Source organism: Elaeis guineensis, chromosome 16 (assembly GCF_000442705.2).
Source record: "Elaeis guineensis isolate ETL-2024a chromosome 16, EG11, whole genome shotgun sequence".
Classification (NCBI taxonomy): domain Eukaryota; kingdom Viridiplantae; phylum Streptophyta; class Magnoliopsida; order Arecales; family Arecaceae; genus Elaeis; species Elaeis guineensis.
Genome location: NC_026008.2, coordinates 37,492,709 through 37,511,485, shown reverse-complemented (window position 1 = coordinate 37,511,485; position 18,777 = coordinate 37,492,709). Strand labels below are relative to the sequence as shown.

At 41.0% G+C, this 18,777-nt stretch overlaps 3 protein-coding genes across 3 annotated transcripts; 1 reads left to right on the top strand and 2 right to left on the bottom strand.

Moving 5' to 3' along the window:
* The first annotated feature begins 1,572 nt into the window (after positions 1–1,572).
* LOC105059558 (vesicle transport protein GOT1) lies at positions 1,573–10,325 on the top strand. The gene is made up of 7 exons (XM_073249848.1): positions 1,573–1,805; positions 5,185–5,260; positions 9,039–9,130; positions 9,248–9,328; positions 9,408–9,505; positions 9,694–9,775; positions 9,907–10,325. The coding sequence occupies exons 2-7, from the start codon at positions 5,230–5,232 to the stop codon at positions 9,943–9,945; spliced, it is 423 nt and encodes a 140-aa protein (XP_073105949.1). The 5' UTR covers positions 1,573–1,805; positions 5,185–5,229; the 3' UTR covers positions 9,946–10,325.
* Positions 10,326–14,578: 4,253 nt separating this feature from the next.
* Positions 14,579–15,484, bottom strand: LOC105059556 (putative invertase inhibitor). The gene has a single exon (XM_010942884.4). It carries the CDS (start codon positions 15,278–15,280, stop codon positions 14,735–14,737), a length of 546 nt encoding a protein of 181 aa, XP_010941186.1. The 5' UTR covers positions 15,281–15,484; the 3' UTR covers positions 14,579–14,734.
* Positions 15,479–18,614, bottom strand: LOC105059557 (pentatricopeptide repeat-containing protein At3g12770). Its single transcript, XM_029260347.2, has 2 exons — positions 16,319–18,614; positions 15,479–15,617 (listed from the first exon to the last, which is right to left on the bottom strand). The coding sequence occupies exon 1, from the start codon at positions 18,542–18,544 to the stop codon at positions 16,358–16,360; it is 2,187 nt and encodes a 728-aa protein (XP_029116180.1). The 5' UTR covers positions 18,545–18,614; the 3' UTR covers positions 15,479–15,617; positions 16,319–16,357.
* Between the last annotated feature and the right edge of the window lie 163 nt (positions 18,615–18,777).

Genomic DNA, 18,777 nt, shown 5'->3' with positions numbered 1-18,777 from the left:
GAACCTCCTCCAGCACTGTTGCATTTTCCGTATTATAGTAGAGCGCGGCATGGCGCCGTCATTAATGGTGCAGACAATGGGAGAGTTGTCAAATCGTCGGAGGCTGTCAGAGTCACCGTGGGACTGTCAAATCGCCGTGGTGCTGTCAAATCACTAGAGTTGACACATGTCCAGGGTAGGACGATGTCCCAGGGCGGCTATGCCGCACGCCTCTGTCAGGACGGGCGGCCTTCAGCAGTCGTACGACGTTTGGAGGAGCCGACCGACCATACATCGGCATTTGGTCGTAGGATGTCGGGTGAAGATCCAGGAACACCGTCGGCTGGAGCAGCGCATCGCGGGGATCGGACATCTGCCACCACCCCCGATGGTCAGTCTGATGCGTTGCCAAAGTGGGGGTCGGGCCGCGTCGTTCGGTCAGTCGGAAATGGGAAGGGTCTTCCCGACCGATATACCTTCGGTCGGACGTTGTCGGCCGGTGCGGTCGGTAGAGTCGGACGCTGATTAGATGGGCCCAACGGTGAGTCGGTATGAGAGTGATCGGTCGGTATATCCCAACAAGTTGTATTTTGGCTGCTAAAAGTAATCTCTTCTACTTTTGGACTAGTGCTGGACTATGTGGCCTTATAAAATCATTGATTCAAGACTCAAGAGAAGTGGTCCAAGGAATTGAACAACCTTCATAGGCAATCCTTGTGAAAAGAGAAATGCTTATGCAACATGCAACCATTCTCCAACAAATAGTTCCACTACCGAGGTGGTTGCTTCCACGACTAGTTGCCCATCTGTTTCTGGAAAGTGTAAATATTTTTGTGTACATAAAGGTTAAGTTACCTTACCTCTGTTCAACTATGAATCAGGATTTCTCTTAAAAAATAATTGAGCTTATGTGGCATTCTTACACACTGAATGCATTCCAACATGGTAGTGGCGTGCCTTTGCTCCAACAACATTGGGTTCAGGTTGTGTCTTTCGTGCGAAAGAGTGATTCTCCTTCTTTTGCTACATCAATTGTTGGACCGATATCATACAATATCTGCTTTGAGACATATGGAGATAGATGGGAGATAGAGAATGGAGTTTGTTGAATCCTGCAGCAACGTGCAATGCAACAGTTGATGTTGCGAGCAAAAAAAAAAAAAATGATATACAACTCGAAGCCAACAACATTATGTGATTTTGCTGTCAAGTAACATACTTTCTCATAAAATTTTGCATGAATACACTTCACAGAAGATCAGGGAAAACAGAAACGAGAATGGAAGGAAACCCAGAAGGGAAAAATTTGCTCGTCAACTACTACTTCGCATCTTTACCAAAAGAAAAAGAGACCAGTTCGCATGAGAGAGACATTCACCTTCCTTCGGCGAATCCACCCTTGGATCATCCACGCACAGATGGCAAAGCATTAAGGCACAGCTCTCAAAGCGATTGGTGGATGATCCAACGGTGGATTCGCTCGCGCGAAGGAAGATACACCCGCTATCCGAGAGCTCGAGCCCTGGCTGTGAAGGAAGAAAAGGTTCGTGTGGCACGGGTGACGCGCCGGTTATCTCTCACCAATTTTGATTTGCTCGACCTGAAACGGTGAAACCTCACCTAAAAGCGTTCTTCCTCCTCTTTGCTCTCTGAGATCTTCTTCCCGGCTTCCCATTCCGAGGCGTGCGAACGGCGGGTCGCTTTCAGTTTCCGCTCATTCTCCTCCGGCGTATAAATATCGGTCGATTCCTTGCCCCAGAAGTCGTCGCTTGCCTCGGTCGAGGGAAGTCTTTGAACCCCTCTCTCGCTTTCGGGGACTTCGAAAGGTACCGATCTCTTCCGTCCCTCTTGGATCCAGTTTGGTCTCGTACTCATCGATCGATTTCTCTTCTTTATTTCGCGTCTTTCCGGTTCTTGATAGGTTCTTTATTGATTCCGGTTGGTATTGAGGTTATCTTTATCTGCTCCGATTTGGAGATCGATAGGATCTCCAGTTGCTGATTTCTTCTTAGGTTTCATTTTCTTTTAATTGGCAATTCCTACGTCCTAATTTCGTTGATTACTCTATAGATAAGAATGAAGGTTCTTCTTCCGAGAATTTCATATGATTTCTGTTGTTCTTTGCATGTTCTGGGTCACGAGAGCGATTGGATCTCTTCTTGGGTTCTCAATTCACAAAGCTAGTCATGGATTTTTTTTTTCCCATTTAATTGTTCTAATGTTCCGATTGTGCTATAAATCTTTGAAATTATAATTGCTTTTCCCTCTTGACTGATGTATTAGATTTTCATATGTGAACTTCTAATCTCATGGTGCATCAGTAGTCATGATTGTGGAACTTGCTCTTAATTGTTAGGCGACTTCATGTGAATGGCTGCTCGTTGCTTATAAGTTCAGCTGTCCACCAAGCTTTCTTTTCCTCTCTATTGTTGGAATGTATAGTGCTACCGTTGACTCTGAGATCTTTCTCGCTCTCTTTTTTTTTTTTTTTTGGGTGGTGTTTAGCTTACTTCTAAAGAATTCAGAGGTCGAGAAGTCAAACTTTTACGTGGGAGATATTCAACTCAGCATCTCAATCTATATTTCTACTTAAACTAAAATGGGCTTCAGTTTTACAGTCACTATGTATGCACTTCCATATGTAGTGATGTCACCCTATAAGGAAGCTACTGCAAGTGATTAGGTGCACCATTCCAGCAGCGCATGTTCTGTTATATGAATGTGAGCTCAGTATATGTGTGTATGTTGTTGACGTCTACTGTTAGGACACTTAATTTTCTGGACCTCTGTCTTCTGAATGAACTAATAATTAGACAATCTGAGGACTGCAGAAACACTTATAAAGGATAGATAAAGAATTTGGATGAAAACTTCATGTATTTTTATTTCAAGATTATTAATGCATATTCAGCATTACATTTTGTGTACTCTTTTATTTACTGAATATCCTACAAGTTGAGGTACAGTGCTGAGGTAGCTCTGATTTTGTCCAAAAATGAACGTCTTTTCATTATCTCGTTCAGGTTGTCTCAGTTATTTTTTTCTCCAGGATGCTTGTTTAAATACCCTTTAAGATTTCTGAGCTGAGATTATTTGGCCGAAGAAAACATCATTAGTTCCACTTTATCCTTGGGCAAACTTGGTTAAGTCCAAGCGTTTGAGTATTTGCCTAAGCGTTTGCCATGATGGGGCCTAAGCTTTCTAGGAACTTACATAGCTTACCTAGGCAAGGCAAAACAAACATCACCTTATTTGGTTAAATGCCCAGGCTCCCCTATTTACCTATCTTTAGATCATTATTCCAATGTATTTCAAACATTATTTTAAAAAGAAAGTGATGCTAGAGATGGAAAATCAAACTATAACAATAAATATGAGATTTAAGAGCCTTGATATCTAATGTTCTTCACTTTGTTCATATTAGATGTCATGAATTGTGTCAAAGAGGATAAATGATGTGTATGATTATCCAATACGTAAGTTCTCGAAGATTCAATAAGAAAGTTCAACTTGGTATGAGACTTTGAACATTTAATTGAGAGACCTTATTTTTTTCTTCTATTTCTCTTCTGCTTCTTCCCTCATTTCCTTGTGCTAATTGGCGGTGCATGCATTGCACATGTGCGTGTGGAATCAATAGTTTAACATAAAAAGATTCCTGCAATTTTTTCTGGTCAGAGTTAATTGAAGCAACCTTTGTGCTAGTCTATGACTAAATTTCTTTCAACTTCCATAACTAAGATCTGGCTTTGTGATGCCTATAGGAGATATCGAGTTATAAAGCTCATATGCTACCTTTTTCTATTTGTGCATATGCTACCTATATACAATTTTTATTTTGTCAATTAGTATGTTAACACACATGCTAACATTTAGAAAAGAACTAAAAATTGTGTTATGCTAAATTATAAAGTAAATGTTGAATAAATACATCTAAGTTTGAATATATGCTGATGTTAGGACATGACAATAGTAATACAATCTAAGAATATGTTCAACTTGATATATACTTACTTTAAACTTACAAAGTAGTTTAGCCAATATAGGCGGCAATGTTGAATTATCTAAAGCTTCAAGAGTAGATAAGATTGACAGATGAGAAGAAACATCACTTGACGGAGTCCATCTGTTATCATTATTTTGCAGCTCAGTTCTATGGTGGAATTGTTAGCAAAGAGATATGGCATCTAAGAAATAAATCTACGACCTTTATTGATAATCGAAGAAATCCTTCCATCAAAAACTGAAAATGAGGAATATGGATTTATTTTTTCTGAAGCAGAATAATGGGGAACATGACCCATATGATGAATGTATCATCAATCACTGACACAAAAGATGGAAGAAAATGAGAGCAAGAAGAGAAATAAGAGTTCATCATACAAGATGTTAGCATGAAATATAGTGATAATCAAAATTAATGGTAAAGATGTGTCTGCAACAAGAGGATTACAATAGGAGGGAAGGGGGAGGGGGACGGGAGGGGGGGGGGGCGCGAAGTGGGGGGAGAGAGAGTGAGAGAGAGGGGCGTGTATCTGTGAAAATATACTTGCATGTAGCCATCAGTGTGCAAAGTAGGAAAGAATAAATAATATAGCAAAAGGGAAGGATTGTATAGAAGAAAAGCTAAGCTTAATACCAGGATAGCATGGCGAAAGGGTTATTAGCAACATAATTTCCATCATGCTAGTTGTGATCTTACACATGGATTATTAAGGCGGTTTCTCTGTGTGTTCGCATGCTGGCACATGGTAGTGGGAGGGTTAGAAGCTGGTATAACACAATATTCAAGTGTCCTTCATGTGGTAATGTGTTTGCATGCATGCGTGCATGTGCGTGAGATGGAAAACGTTGATGTGCACACCTTTTCCTTCTCTTGGATCCACAATGTTCCAAAAAACAAAAGATGGGACAAAATGAATGTGCATATTATAACCTACAGAAAAACTACATTGTCATGACTTAGCTACCACTACAGGTGTCAAAGTTGATTAGATTTTTAGTTGACAGGATTATTTTGAACTTTAGTAATCACAAGAAACTTATCAATTCCCACATGCTGATCATATCTTGAGAAAGATTTTGACTCTTTGTTGTCGCATTTCTTTTGCAAAATTCTGGTTTTTATAATTTAGTGTCCTTTATGCTGAATTGATGTTGATAATTTGCATATAATAACATTCTTCCTGGTTATTGCTGTTGCAGGTTGTTGCATACAAGCATCTTGCTTTGTGTCTTTAGCCCGGCACAATGGTTTCTTTTGAGATGAACGACCTCAAAAGTATGAATTCTTTGTCTAACGCATGTCATAATCTATTTTTCCTGTCACATGCTTGTAGGTGGTGTAATGTACACATGATTTATGATCATTCCACCTTTTTCCTTATTTTGTTGCAATTCATATATCCGTTGTATGCCTTAATAATGTAATATTTTTGTGTTTTCAGAACTTTAGACCAGCTCAAAATTGCATACATTATGATGTTGTTTTTCCATATTAATTATTATTTTCTTTTATTTTGGCTAATAACAACCACTATAACTGTCAATATTTTAATCTCCATATATGCACAGTCTGGGCAGAACTGTGTGTTTGATGGCCGTCATTTCTGCTATAATGTTGTGGTCTATTATTTGGGGATATTGGTTATATAAACCTTGTGTTGCTCATCTTGATCCTTCTTCTTGTAGCCATGCAATAAGGGTGTTTGTCTTGAGGCATGACGTTGGCTCCAAATACAAAGTTTTTCAGATCATCTTGTTTAAATATGAAGAGAGTTGAAGAAATTTTCTGAAACAAGCACTATGTACCATCAGGCCTCCTAATCCTTTGATTCCCAGATATCCCTAACACATCAGAGTTAGTAGGAATTGAATATTTAAGATATATTAGGAAGGATGTGAAACGTTCGATCTCGTAATCTCTCATGTTTCACAAGTAACTGACTACTGCAAGCAATTTTATATCTATGCATAAAAAAGGTTTCAACACATGAATATTAGTGTCAACTGCAATACTAGATAGTCCAGAGAAACTAGAGCTAAATTGTCTTCACTCACCATCCTTCGCAACATGTTTTTGCTTCTGGTTGCCCACCTTGAATTAAATGCTCCCCTCGAAAGAGCAATGCTGGGTATAACCTGCTTGAGGAGAGTATAATGTCTCAGCTACCCCTACATTCCCACCCTTCTTGTTTCAATCCATTAGTTATGAAGCACTTTTCTCTTAAAACTAGCATACTTGAATAGCACATCCGCACAAACAAATTAAATGATACCTTTTCTTAAAGATTCCATCCTTTTGAGGAAGTCTCTTTGATCCCTATTGCTTGTACTAATAATACGTCTTGAAGAAAACATGTAGTTCTTTGAAAATAAGGAAGGGTGCACGTGGTTGTACTTAGTCTTCCATTTTGAAAAATTATATCCAATTTTTGCAACATGGGGACTTAAATGCTGGAAGACATCGAAGATGCATCCAATATTTGCTGTACCACCTTGAATTGCATGATTGGGGTGTAAGGTAGGTATTGGATCAGAATCAGCATGAGTGCACTATTTGGTTCAATACAGGCCTCATACCAAGCTGAATTGGGTGTGTACTATACCGTACTGATCTAGACTGCTGGTTTTTGGATAGTACTGTGATAAAAAGTGAGAAAAATGACTCGGGAGATATGTCTCCACAAGGTTCGTACTATACCAACTCTTATTGTGTCAAATTGATAACGTACTAGTATGGTATCTAGTATCAAGATTGCGGACCTTGGATGCATCTATCCGAAGCCCAGAAGTCTTCTGAATTAAGCTTTTTTGATTGTTGTCTCTGTTCTTTACTTTCTTCTTGGTACTTCAACTCTTCCTCTTTTCATCTGGATTGCAAATATTTCTTCCCAATGTGTGTGTTTTTTGTGTGTGGGGGTGGGGGGGGGCGCAGGTTTGTCCTCCCCCTCCCCACAGAAAGAAAATCCTGACAGACTAGCATAGTTCTAGTATGTCTTGCAAAAATTGCATTCAGTAATTATGAAAGAACCATTTTAAATGTTTTATAAAGAACCTAAATAAATTAGATTTAAAGGATGTGAAATGCAGATTAAGAGTTTGCTTGGAATGTCTGCGCTTTGATGAATCTGCACCCCTTCTTTTTGCCTCTCAATTAACCTCATTCATCAAAGGAATTTTATAGATTATAATCTTTAGGCAAAATTGAGAGAGCTGGCCTCACTCTTATGTTGTTGGGTTGGAATTAGGCAGAGTCTGATCAGGTTTTAATACAGTATGTGTCCAGCCCAAAAAGAAATTCATGCTTTAGCCCAGGTTGAGGCTCAAAATTTCTTTCAAAATTCGGGCCTGGAGCCCAATCCGAGCTTAAACTCAAGCTTAGGTAGAAGCCAGATTGAGCTGGCCTAGTCCAGGACCGAGCTTCTCTTCAGGCTCTGGTGCAAAATGAGGGAGATGGAAAGAGTGTTAGGGAAGAAGAGAGAGAGAGAGAGAGAGAGAGGGCTGAGATGGAGGAGAGAGTGGAGAGGGGAGAGGAAGAGATTAGGTGTGAGAGAGAGGAGAGATGGGAGAAGCAGAGAGAGGAGAGGGGAGAGAGAGCAGAGAGGGGAGAGGGGAGAATGCAGAGGGGACAGAGAATGGACCGAGCCCTTTTTCAGGCTAAAATTAGGTCTGTTGTTGAACTTGGGCTTTGGTTTGGGCCTAGGCCAAGCCAGATATTGGTCAAAGGCTGGCTTAGAATTTATTCAGGCTCTATTTTTAGGCCTAAGCTTGACCCAAATAGTCTCAAGCCTCATCCAAGGCCCACCTGAAGCCAGCCCAGCTTAGGCACATTTTCAACTCTAAACATGGCTGACAATCATGTCAATGGCTTTAAAAGCCTCATGTAGTATAAAATGTTTGCTAAGAATGTTCATCTTTGATAAACCCTCTAAATTAACCTCATATGTCAGATACTGTTATAAAGTCTAATTTTTAGGTTAAATTGGTAGAACTCCCTTATTGTCTAGTGGCTGACAGTCGTGCTAATAAGTTTCATGAGCCTCATTCATGATGGTGTGTAACATGCTGAAAGTTGAGAGAGCTTCTCTCATTGTTATATGGTTGCTTGTCCTGTCAATCACTTTTATAATCTTCATTCGGCATGGAGCGTCTTACATTGTGCTAGTTAATCCTTTTCAATATCTTAAGCCAAGTTCCAGGTAGTGTGAAAATGGCAGCAAGCTGATGCATCCTTTGATTCTTTAAAATATATACCTTTAGGTTTAATATAATAGAAAACCTTCTCATTCTGAAATTGTTATCTTGAAAGAAGGGGAAAAGAGTGGAACTGGCACATAGGCTCCGAATTTCCTTTGAATTTTTTTTTTTTGCATGGCCATCTACCCTACAAATGGTTTTGTGTACCCAAGTGTGGATATTACTTTAAGTTCTACGTTCAGCTAAGGAACAGAGAGGATTGGAGAGGGTGGTCATTGTGCTGTCCAAAGATTTTGCAGATATCACTGATCACCTTTCAAATGGCTTGGAACAAGATGTGGTTATATGCACAATGAAAACTCCATAAACATACATGTACTTCCTTTTGTATATCATTACAATGCGTCTCTCGTTCATTTGCAAGATATCTGATCATTATCTTGGTTGGGAATCCAAAAGTCCCTATATTGTGTGAGGGCTGTCGGTGCTATTTTAATTTAAGTGTCTTCTAGATATATATTTAGAACTAAAGAACTACAATGTCCTAAATAGATTGGATCTCCCCCCCCCCCCCAACAGAAAAAAAAGGTTTACATGTCGAAAGCCAAAATAGCTATTACAACGTTGTGTTCTGGATGTCTAATTAATTTTTCCCTTTCTTATCTCATAAATGAGAAACCCATCTGGGCTCCTTGAGTTGTGCTTCCGTGCCATTTATAATATGGCATTTAAAGTGTCTTTGTTTTTTGGTTCTTTAATTAAGAGACACAAGTTGATTGTATAGGATCATTATTATTGTGTATTCATGATGTTTAAAGGATTAGCTGCTGTCTCCTAACCTGAGTTTGCATATGAATCAGAGATTGGTCTGGGACTGACGGGATTTGGTATACTTTTTTCATTTTTGGGAATCATTTTCTTCTTTGACAAGGGACTGCTAGCAATGGGGAATGTAAGTTTTTTTTCTTTCCCATCTGCTTTCATGCATTCCATTTTATTTTTCTGGTATTGTTTCCCCATAAATTGATAGAATGCCTGCTCAACCATCATTTTTTTTGGATCGTATCAGATTCTCTTCCTGTCAGGTGTCATGTTAACCATCGGACTGAAATCCACCATGCAATTCTTCACCAAGCGTAAAAACTACAAGGTTTTTGCTTGTTACTATAAGTCAACTAATCATTTCATTAACGATTTTGATGTAGCTTAAGTGTGTCATGATGTGACAGGGTACAATCTCGTTTGGATTTGGCTTCTTTCTGGTCCTGATTGGCTGGCCTGTCTTTGGCATGATCTTGGAGTCGTATGGTTTCATTATTCTTTTCAGGTTGGTATACCCTTCTTCTGCTTCTTTGAGCATTGATGGTTGTTTAGGCTTAGTGGATCACCTTGTTTGGTATTAGCATTGAAAAATTAGGCAATGCCACTTTTTGCTCTCAAATCATGAGGTTTTTCCCCCTTTTTAGTTAAATTGACTTTGTTTGTCTGGAGCACTGAATATTTTTTGTTTGGCAGTGGCTTCTGGCCGACTCTTGCAGTTTTCTTGCAAAAGATTCCTGTGCTTGGTTGGCTATTCCAACAGCCATTTGTAACATCGGTAAGATGATGTGCCACAGGCTGTCGTCTTGGGTACTTTACTTCTGGGGTGGTGTTTCTATCGAAACTTGTTTTATCCTTGAAAGTTTGGCTAAACATTTTTATTGTTCATTTTCATTTCTTGCCCTGCAGTTCTTTGAACGCTACAGAGGAAAACGTGTACCAGTTTAACAAGGATCTTGTCGCTGCTTATAGGGTGGAACCATGCAGCACAAAGTTCTAAGATGGCAGTCAGTTTTGTTAAACTTACTGTGTCTTGCTCTGTGTGGTATCCCATCGCAAGCCAGTTATGTTTATAGTTTAGCCGGCTCATTCTTTGTAAGATTGCCTGCTTCTTGGCTATTGAAACGTGTTATAGAATTTGCATGCCTCTACTGCCAGCCATCCACAAAGTTTCATGGTCTTGATTGTAACTGCTTGACATCTTCCTGCTTCATGCAGGAAAGGTTAAATCAGAAAATGTCTTTGCCCCAGGATAAAGTGGACTTTAAAGGCCTATTTGGAGAAAAATGGCGACTGGTCTCCATTTGAATGGTGACTGTTTTCTTTTTCTTGTGCTTTGAGATTATTGCTGCAGTCCATTTTTGTTTGATCATCAGCGATCTAAATTGGCCATAGAAACTGTTGACACCGGAGGAGATGGTGGGCATTCTTGGAACCACTCGGGGGCCTTGAAGGTGGGAGAGGGGTTCAATGCAAGCTGGAGGAGGGCGGTGTAAGGGCGCATCGTGTGGATCTTGCTGGAGCAGTTATCGGGGGATGTGGGGGAATTCATCCGATGGTTCTTAGAGGTGGTTGAGATCTGGGTGGCTTTGGCGGTGGTGGTGAGGAGCCTTGGCCAAAGAGTGGCGAAAGAGGTGGTGGTGAGGGAGTTCTGGTTGTGGGCTAGCTGAAAAGGGGAGATGATGGGGTATGGGCTCAAGAGGGGTTTTTTTCTCTTCAAGTTTAAGGAGGTTGGAGAGAGAGATTTGGTCTTTCATCGGTCATATGGGGGTTGCCAGACAAGTGATAATGGTGGAGATTTGGCGATCTGATTTTTTTACATCAAATTGGGCCATCAGATCGGCCCTGATTTGGGTCTGATTGCCACAGCTCCTGACGGAATTCTAGGGAGAGGTGGAGATTTGGGGAATACTTCATTGACTAAGGGAGCTCTCCTCGTTGGATGATTGTATGGCGGAGCAGAGGAGGTTCGACTTCATTCGAGCTTGCATGAGGGTCGACATCTCCTGGCTGTTGCGACTAAGAGTGCAGATCAAGGGTTTAAAGAGCCCCTTCTGGTAGGGGTTCTGTACAAGAATCTTGATTGTGTATGCCTTTAGTGTGGTTTGTTACATTTTTCAAAGGAGGTATGCCCAATCGGAAGGGGAGGAGTTCCAACGATCGGTCTCGACGATGGAGGCTCAGGCTGAAGGGGTGGAGTTTGAAGTGGGTGCTAATGGGCCATGCATGGGGCCATGGTTGGTCACTATCTGATGGTGGCAGTCTGGATCGGAGGGGCTGATTTGTTTGAAGAAGGAGGTCAAGTCAACTCAATCTTGAGTCCGAGCAAAAAGTGAGTTAGGTGGGCTCGGATCAAGCTTATTCGGCATCGGGATCCGATGACTGGATCTAGCTAGCCAAGATCGCTAGGTGGAGCTCACCCACCCGACCCATGCTCGGATCAATGGTCGGATCGGGTTCTAAGGGCGTTGAGACCAATGTGGGGAGCTTGAGCTTAGGTGTGGTCCGGCTTACAAATCGGTCTGGCCTACTGGCATTGGGCTAAGATGCGGGCCCATCTAAGGGCGAGTCAGCAGTAGCTCTTGGGGCGGGCTCAGCCTAGCCCAAAAGGGCCCGGCCTGCTTGTATTAAAAAAGGGCTTATTTAGATGGTTGGGTTTAAAATTTCTTTAGATTCAAGATTGGACTTAGTGCAATTAGAAAAAAATCAGTCAAAGCTTGGTTTATATTTTTAAGTGAAATTCTTGGTGCACCGCGGACGGTGCAAAACCGCGCGCACCGTCTGTAGTGATTGGCTCGCATGTGGAGCCGAAAAGAAAAAAAAAAATTATGCATCATGCCCTGACCTCGTATACGAGCCAATCACCTAAGGCGGTGCGTGCATACTGCATCGCCCGTGGTGCACAAAGAATTTCTCTATTTTTAAATACAGAGGAGCCTTTAAATGGGTTGGCGCCCTAAATAGAAATGGTTTTGGATAAGAAGCAATAAATTTCGTATTTACTATATTAATTTAGGAATACATGGATGGAGTTATAGTTGTTATTCCCATTAGAGGAAGAGGCGATTTGTCATACGTTTTGTCCCAAGTATTATGTTTGTGTAACGTGGCTAGGGAAAAAGGCCACTTAATTATTAATAATTAGTTTTTAAATATTTGTTTTTGGGCACGCTCTATGAAAGTTAAACCAATATTTTTACCATGAGCTAAAATGAGCTTTATGGGTCTATTTTGATGGTTGGACTCAAAATTCAATGAGATTTGTGGTCCAATCATTATAAGCATTAGATTATAAGTTGGATTAGGTCTATATTTACAACCGTCTTGGACTATATTTTTTGTGGGCTGGTCTGAATCTATAAGGAGAAAAAAATTATCTGCTAAGAACCTGCCCTGCCCATTGAAAATTTTAGTTTCTATGGTGTGTGTCTCGGTTTAGAAGTTCTGACCCCCTGAGAGCCGGCACCACCACAACTTGCTTGAAAAGGACATCCATGGACTCTCACTGCAAATATTTTCATTGCCTTAAATGGCATCAGTCATGCACCCAACCTACTCAAGCTTATCATTGATGTACATGAAACCCAAATTGCCGATAGCCGGTCTTGGTAATTTTCCTAGCGATGATATTCATGCCTGGAAATGCTGGTCCGATAAGGTTCTGGGTCGGAGCTTTGGTGAAACCTGGCAGGAAAAGAAAAGTCTGGGTGTGGTTGAAGCTTGTCATGCGCTGTACAAGCCTGAGCATTTAAAGCAGTTATTTTAGCTAAACTGGAGGGGGGGAATTTTTTTGTACACCACGGACGGTGTAGGAAGTCCGACGTAGAGTGCATCGCTTTATGTGATTGATTCATAGAGTCATTATTTTTTAACGCATATTTAATGTCTACGATTTTATTTTTTTTATTTGAAATTTTTGAATGACGAAAATACTTCTGTTCTTTGAAAAAAATTATAATATCTTATGTTCATATAATGATATTTTGCGTACAAGAAGTCATAATTTTAACGCAGGATGTTATAATATATCAATAATTTTTTTTAAAGAGCAGAGATATTTTCGTCATTCAAAATTTTCAAACGAAAAAACAAAACTGTAAGTATTAAATACGCATCGAAAAATGGTTGAACAAAAATATCCCTTCTATATTATAACATCCTGATCCATATTATGACATCATGGACCATATTATAACATCTTACGTGCAGAAAGTTATAATTTGACGCAGAAAGTCATAATTTGACGGAGGATGTCATAATTTTCTGAGCCATATTATGACATCCTCTGTGTAGGAAGTCATAATATGCCGCTAGATGTCATAATTTTTTTTAAAAAATAGAGATATTTTCGTCATACAAATTTTTTAAACAAAAAAGTGGAACTATAGATATTAAATATACGTTGGAAAGCGATGACTACATGGATCAATCATATAAAGCAATACGCTTTATGTCGGATTTTCTACATCATCCACTGAAGGGTATCTATTTCAATGCAGATCCAACTCAAATTGGCCAAGAGTCCGGATTTAAATAGACTCGACGCATTCACTTTGCTGATCAGATTCCCTCGTAGTTGAGCCTGGGATTAGCTGAAGGCTAAGGGCATATTTGGTTTAAGGGAATTGGATTTTAGAATAGAAATGGAAGAGTGACTTCCAATCTAGCTGTTTAGTTAGAGGGAGTTTTATTTTCACTCCGATATTTGGGAGGAATGGGAATTCCATAATCCCCCAAAGTTCAACCTATACTCTCATATAATAAGTAATTCTATTCCGATTCCAATTCTAATTTCGGTTATAAACCAAATATGTTGGAAAATATGACCATTCTGATTTTAATTTCGATTCAAATTTTGGTCCAAACTAAATGCGCCCTAATTTCAAATGAATTGATATTATTTTGTTTAGATTAATTAGATCCACCTCATCCATACTTGACCGAATTAGGATTTGGGTCTCCATTTAGGACCCATGCCTCACCTGAAAGTTCTGAATGAATTTGTACATGAGTTTAGCTTTGCTAAAGTGTAGTCTGAATGTTTAAGCCGGTGCATGGATGTAGTTATATGTATGTAAGCACTACTAAAATTCCTTGCCTAAGAGCACAAAATTTGTATGAGTTTTGTTTTGTTAAAGTCCAATTCAAAAGCTCAAGCTAATAGATGGGTGGAACAATGAATATATAACAGAGGTAAGATCCTTTCTCTAGAAACTTGCAGAGAAGAGAAGTGATACATGGTGAGAGTGTTAAAGGAACAGCAGGGATCAGCAAGCAAGTTCAACCCAAAAGCTTAACCCAGTAGGTGAATTGCCCACAAGCATACAATATCAATCATTCCCTTTCCTTTATGGGACTACTATCATCTCTTAACAAACTTTAACAGAGTTGGACGACTACTTGAAATCAATTGGATCGATGAATTTTAGATTTACTATAACTTTAGATTTGAATAGCTTAAAAAAAGGAACATAAAACATAAAACATTGAAGCAATAATTTTTTTTCCAAACACTTCTTTTATTTCTTTCTTCTTCTTTTTTTTTTTTTTTTTGGCGTCAATGGGAAGCAAAAAAAAAAAAAGCCACATAAGATTCAAACTCTATTCTTAAGCTACATGGTACGACATACACACTCAATTAAATTTCTCCAAATAACCAACATAAACCTTATCCTTGCCATCCTAAAAACAAAATCACAAAGGCCAACAACAAGAGAAACCAAAGAATGAAAAATAGTCACTCTATAGAGGCGCTAATGAGGTATGCAATGTTCGCCAACCTTTGGTGGGCATTGTCCTCCATCATCATTGGCAAGGTCTTGGCATCCTTAAACGCTTCCTTGCACCTCTCCACCCCTTCAAGAGTGGATTTAAGCAATGACATCCCCTCAAAATAGAGCTTCGAGTTGAGGTTGTCCAATGCATCCTGAAGCTGGTCGATGGCATCATTGTAGGCATCCAAACAAGCATTGTAGTTCTCCTTTATCTCAGGATCAGACTCCAAGTCCATCAGCTCCTCAATTTCCCCCTCAATGCTCATGGCATGGGAGATTGCAAGCCTCGTTGCAAGGGTTGCAAGGCCATGAAGATCGGTGGAGTTGCTCTCCATTTCCGACTTGAGTGTATTGACACAAAAGTCGTAGTCGCTGGCCGCCATGCTGGCTGTTACAGTCCTACAGACATCTTCAATATCGGCAGGATCTGAGCATTGTTGATCCTCGAAGGAGGTGGCATGGTGGAGAGAGAGAAGAAGAGAAAGATAAAGGAAGATGAGAAGCTTCATGGCTCAAGGGAGAGAAAAGATGGTGAGGAATAGGGTGGAGGTGATGATAGAGGGGAGAGAATGGGAGCATAGATATATGTTTGCATTTATATATGGGGTGGTGAGGAGTGAAGACCTCTTCTTGTGGAGCTATAGTTATGCAGGTGCTACGTGGTGAGGGGCATTGAATGGTTCCAAACTGGCGGGTTTAGCGTTCAGCTAGTGAGAGCTTGGTGGAGTGGGTGTTGCCATAGCTTCTAATGTGCTTAATTGTCGGAATCTCAAGGTATACGCGTGGGGTTTTCTCAAGAAATTTAGGTGAAACATGCCAACTACTTCCAAGGACTATTTTGTTGTGCTATTACAAAATTTGAAATGAATAAGTTTGGTAAATCCATTTCGTAAAACTTGTCAAATTAATCATAAATGCAAAAGATGAATTTCATTAAAAAAATGCATATTTTTTATTGGTTTTCATAAAGTTTCTTTTACGCTAAATTCGTGATTGAGCTTTCAAAAAATTAACGTGCAACTAAACAAGTCCTAAATAAGGTTTTTTGTAAATAACTCCTAGTAGAGGGCATGCACTCAATTTCCATGCGAAATATATATCAGTAGCTGTTAGGTCAACTAGTTGGCATGATATTTTTTCAAAGAATTTAATCTTCGAGGAGGTTCAGGAATTTAAATTTTGGTAGTGACATACTACCTCTATATTGTTCAAAAAAAAAAAAATCCATACAACTGTATGCAATAATTTTTGAACTACTTTCACATTCAATTCATGCAATAGGCATGACTTATGGTGCTATGCTATCAAGGTATTGGTAGATAATATATTCTAGCATGGTCCGGTCGAATATTAACCTACATAATATCTTGGTAAGCAATATATCCAACTCAAATATTTTCCCCCAGTGAGACAAGATTAGAATTTAGCTGCAATGGATTTTCAAAATATGACTTTAATATTTCTGTGTTCATTTGATATTTTTCTATAGTATTAATTTTGAACTGATAAGTTCTATGAATTATGATATGCTAAAGAATTGAGAATACCTGGTAGCCAGTATAGCTGAGAATGAGATCTTTGGCCTTTCACCAGTAATCACCACAGGAACAAAGACCATCCTTGAAGTGATGAAACCGATTTATATCCCTGATCACTATCTCTCTTTCCACAAGCTTAGATATAAGCTTTGTTGCAGAATGGCAGTTTACACATGCGCGAAGGTTCTTCATAATCCTGAGGGTTGTTCCGGGAGCAGTACTGATCAGGCCGAAAGCAATGGCTATCCTCTCACTGTGATTACACAAGGATTCTTCCTTCTCTTCCATGCTCAAGTCATGCAAGACAGAGCCCATGTGTGGAACAAATCCAGACTTCTTCAGCTTCCTCTCCAACTCAGCTAGCTTCTCAAAAATCTCCTTATATCTCGGATGCGACTTGTCTCCAGCTCGGAAGGAGTGAAGCTTGCCATCTATCTCAGTCAAACTACACCCTATAGCCTTACTCACTCCCTTCTCCTTCATCAAAACCCGCACCCTTGCGACATCACTCCACATGCCAGCTGAGGCATAAATGTTTGATAGCTGAACATAGTGTCCTGCATTCGAAGGCTCCAAAGCAAAGATCTGCTCAGCAGCATACTGTCCTAATCCCACATGACCATAAATCTTGCATGCATTCAGTAATGCCCCCCAAACGGTTACCTCGGGCTCCATTGGCATGCTCCTGACAAACTCATAAGCTTTTTCAAGATGCCCGGCACGGGCAAGAAGATCCACGACACAAGCATAGTGCTGATGCCGTGGCTCAATCCCATAATCTCTCATAGAGTGGAAGTACTTCCAACCCTCATCTACCAAGCCTGCATGCTTGCAGGCTGACAAGAGTCCCACAAATGTGACATCATTTGGTCCAACCCTGGCGCACTTCATCTCTTCAAATAGACGAATAGCTTCTCGCCCACGACCGTGCAATCCATAACCCATGATTATAGCACTCCAAACAACCACATCCTTATTGGGAATGCACTCAAATACCCGATGTGCATAGGCTATGCTTCCACACTTGGCATACATGTCAATAAGGGATGTCTTCACAAAGATATCATCTTTGAAATGACTATGACCAGTGTAGTCCTCAATCCACTTCCCAACGTCGAGTGAGCCGAGCTGTGCACAAGCTAAGATTGCCGAGCGTATTGTAACCGAGTCAGGCTTCATATGTCTTGCAATCATTTCACGGAATAGCTCGACAGCTTCACTGGCATGACCATTCTTAGCATACCCTGAGATCATCGCATTCCACAGGATCACATCAGGTGAAGGGACACGATTGAACAAAGATCTTGCAGTATGGACTTGCCCACACTTTGCATAGATTGCAGTGAGAGTAATGATCAAATCTGGCTCATCATCAAGTCCAAGCTTGATTACCAGTCCATGAACAGACGACCCCTGATCCAAGTCTTCGATGTCCATGTAGGCCTTCAGAACACTGACAAGTGCTATGAAATCTGGTCTGACAACAGAGGAAGACAGCATTCTGGCAAAGATCTGAAGGGCTTCAAGAGGGAAGCCATTCTGGGCACAACCTGAGATGATTGAAGTCCAAGAGACCACATTTCGATCACTTAGCCTATCAAAGACAGCACGGGCACAGGGAATCTGGCGGCACTTGGCATACATAGCAATAAGCCCGTTCTGGACAAAGAGGTCAGTCTCAAAGCCCCACCGGAGGATGTGGGCATGGACGGCACGGCCAAAGGTAGGGGCCGGGAGACCACCGCATGCCTTGAGGACAGGGGGCAGACTAAGGCCATCGGGAACCACTCCCTGGCGAAGCATTTTGTCATAGATATGGAGAGCGTCCGCGAAGGCTCCATGGCGGGAGTGGAGGCGGATGGCCACGTTCCAGAGGGGGACGGAGGGGCTGGGGATTTCGTCGAGCAGGTGGTGGGCTTGGTGGATGAGGCCGAAGTCAGCAGCAGACAAGAAGAGTTTGGCGGATAGGGAGGGGGAGCAGCGGAGGAGGCCGGAGGAGAGGAGGATGGCGTGGATCTGGGAGAGGTGGGAGGGCTGGGCAGCGGAATTGAGGAGGGCGGCGGCGCGGCGGAGGAGGAGGGTAGCGGAGGAGTTTGGGGGATCGCAGGGCTCTTCGTGGGGGATCCGAGAAAAGGGGTGGCGGCGGAGGTTTTGGAGCGGCGGAACCAGCGGCGGCGGCGGGGTTCGGGGAACGGAGATGAGGGGTCGCCGGAGGGCGGGGACGGCTGGCGCCATCTCGCGCGCATGGCGAAGGGAGGAAAACTTTTAAATCGAGTAACGCTATCGACTCACCGTTTCTAACGGTACGCTAGCGCTTTAAGATGCGGAGGGTGATGCACCTGCAATACACGTGAGAGAGAAAGGCTGCCAACGTGCCTCCCAACTTTACCCATCAAACTTTTTTTTTAATAATATTAAACAAAATTATAAAAATATCTTTGTAACTTATTTCAATTTTATTTATATTC

Excerpts from the sequence above, each read along its gene's own strand:
- LOC105059558 (XM_073249848.1), top strand. The coding sequence starts at position 5,230 with ATGGTTTCTTTTGAGATGAACGACCTCAAAA. Across the intron at positions 9,506-9,693 it reads GGTTTCATTATTCTTTTCAG|TGGCTTCTGGCCGACTCTTG; the intron begins GTTGGTATACCC and ends TTTGTTTGGCAG. Across the intron at positions 9,776-9,906 it reads AACAGCCATTTGTAACATCG|TTCTTTGAACGCTACAGAGG; the intron begins GTAAGATGATGT and ends CTTGCCCTGCAG.
- LOC105059557 (XM_029260347.2), bottom strand. The coding sequence starts at position 18,544 with ATGGCGCCAGCCGTCCCCGCCCTCCGGCGACCCCTCATCTCCGTTCCC.
- LOC105059556 (XM_010942884.4), bottom strand. The coding sequence starts at position 15,280 with ATGAAGCTTCTCATCTTCCTTTATCTTTCTCTTCTTCTCTCTCTCCAC.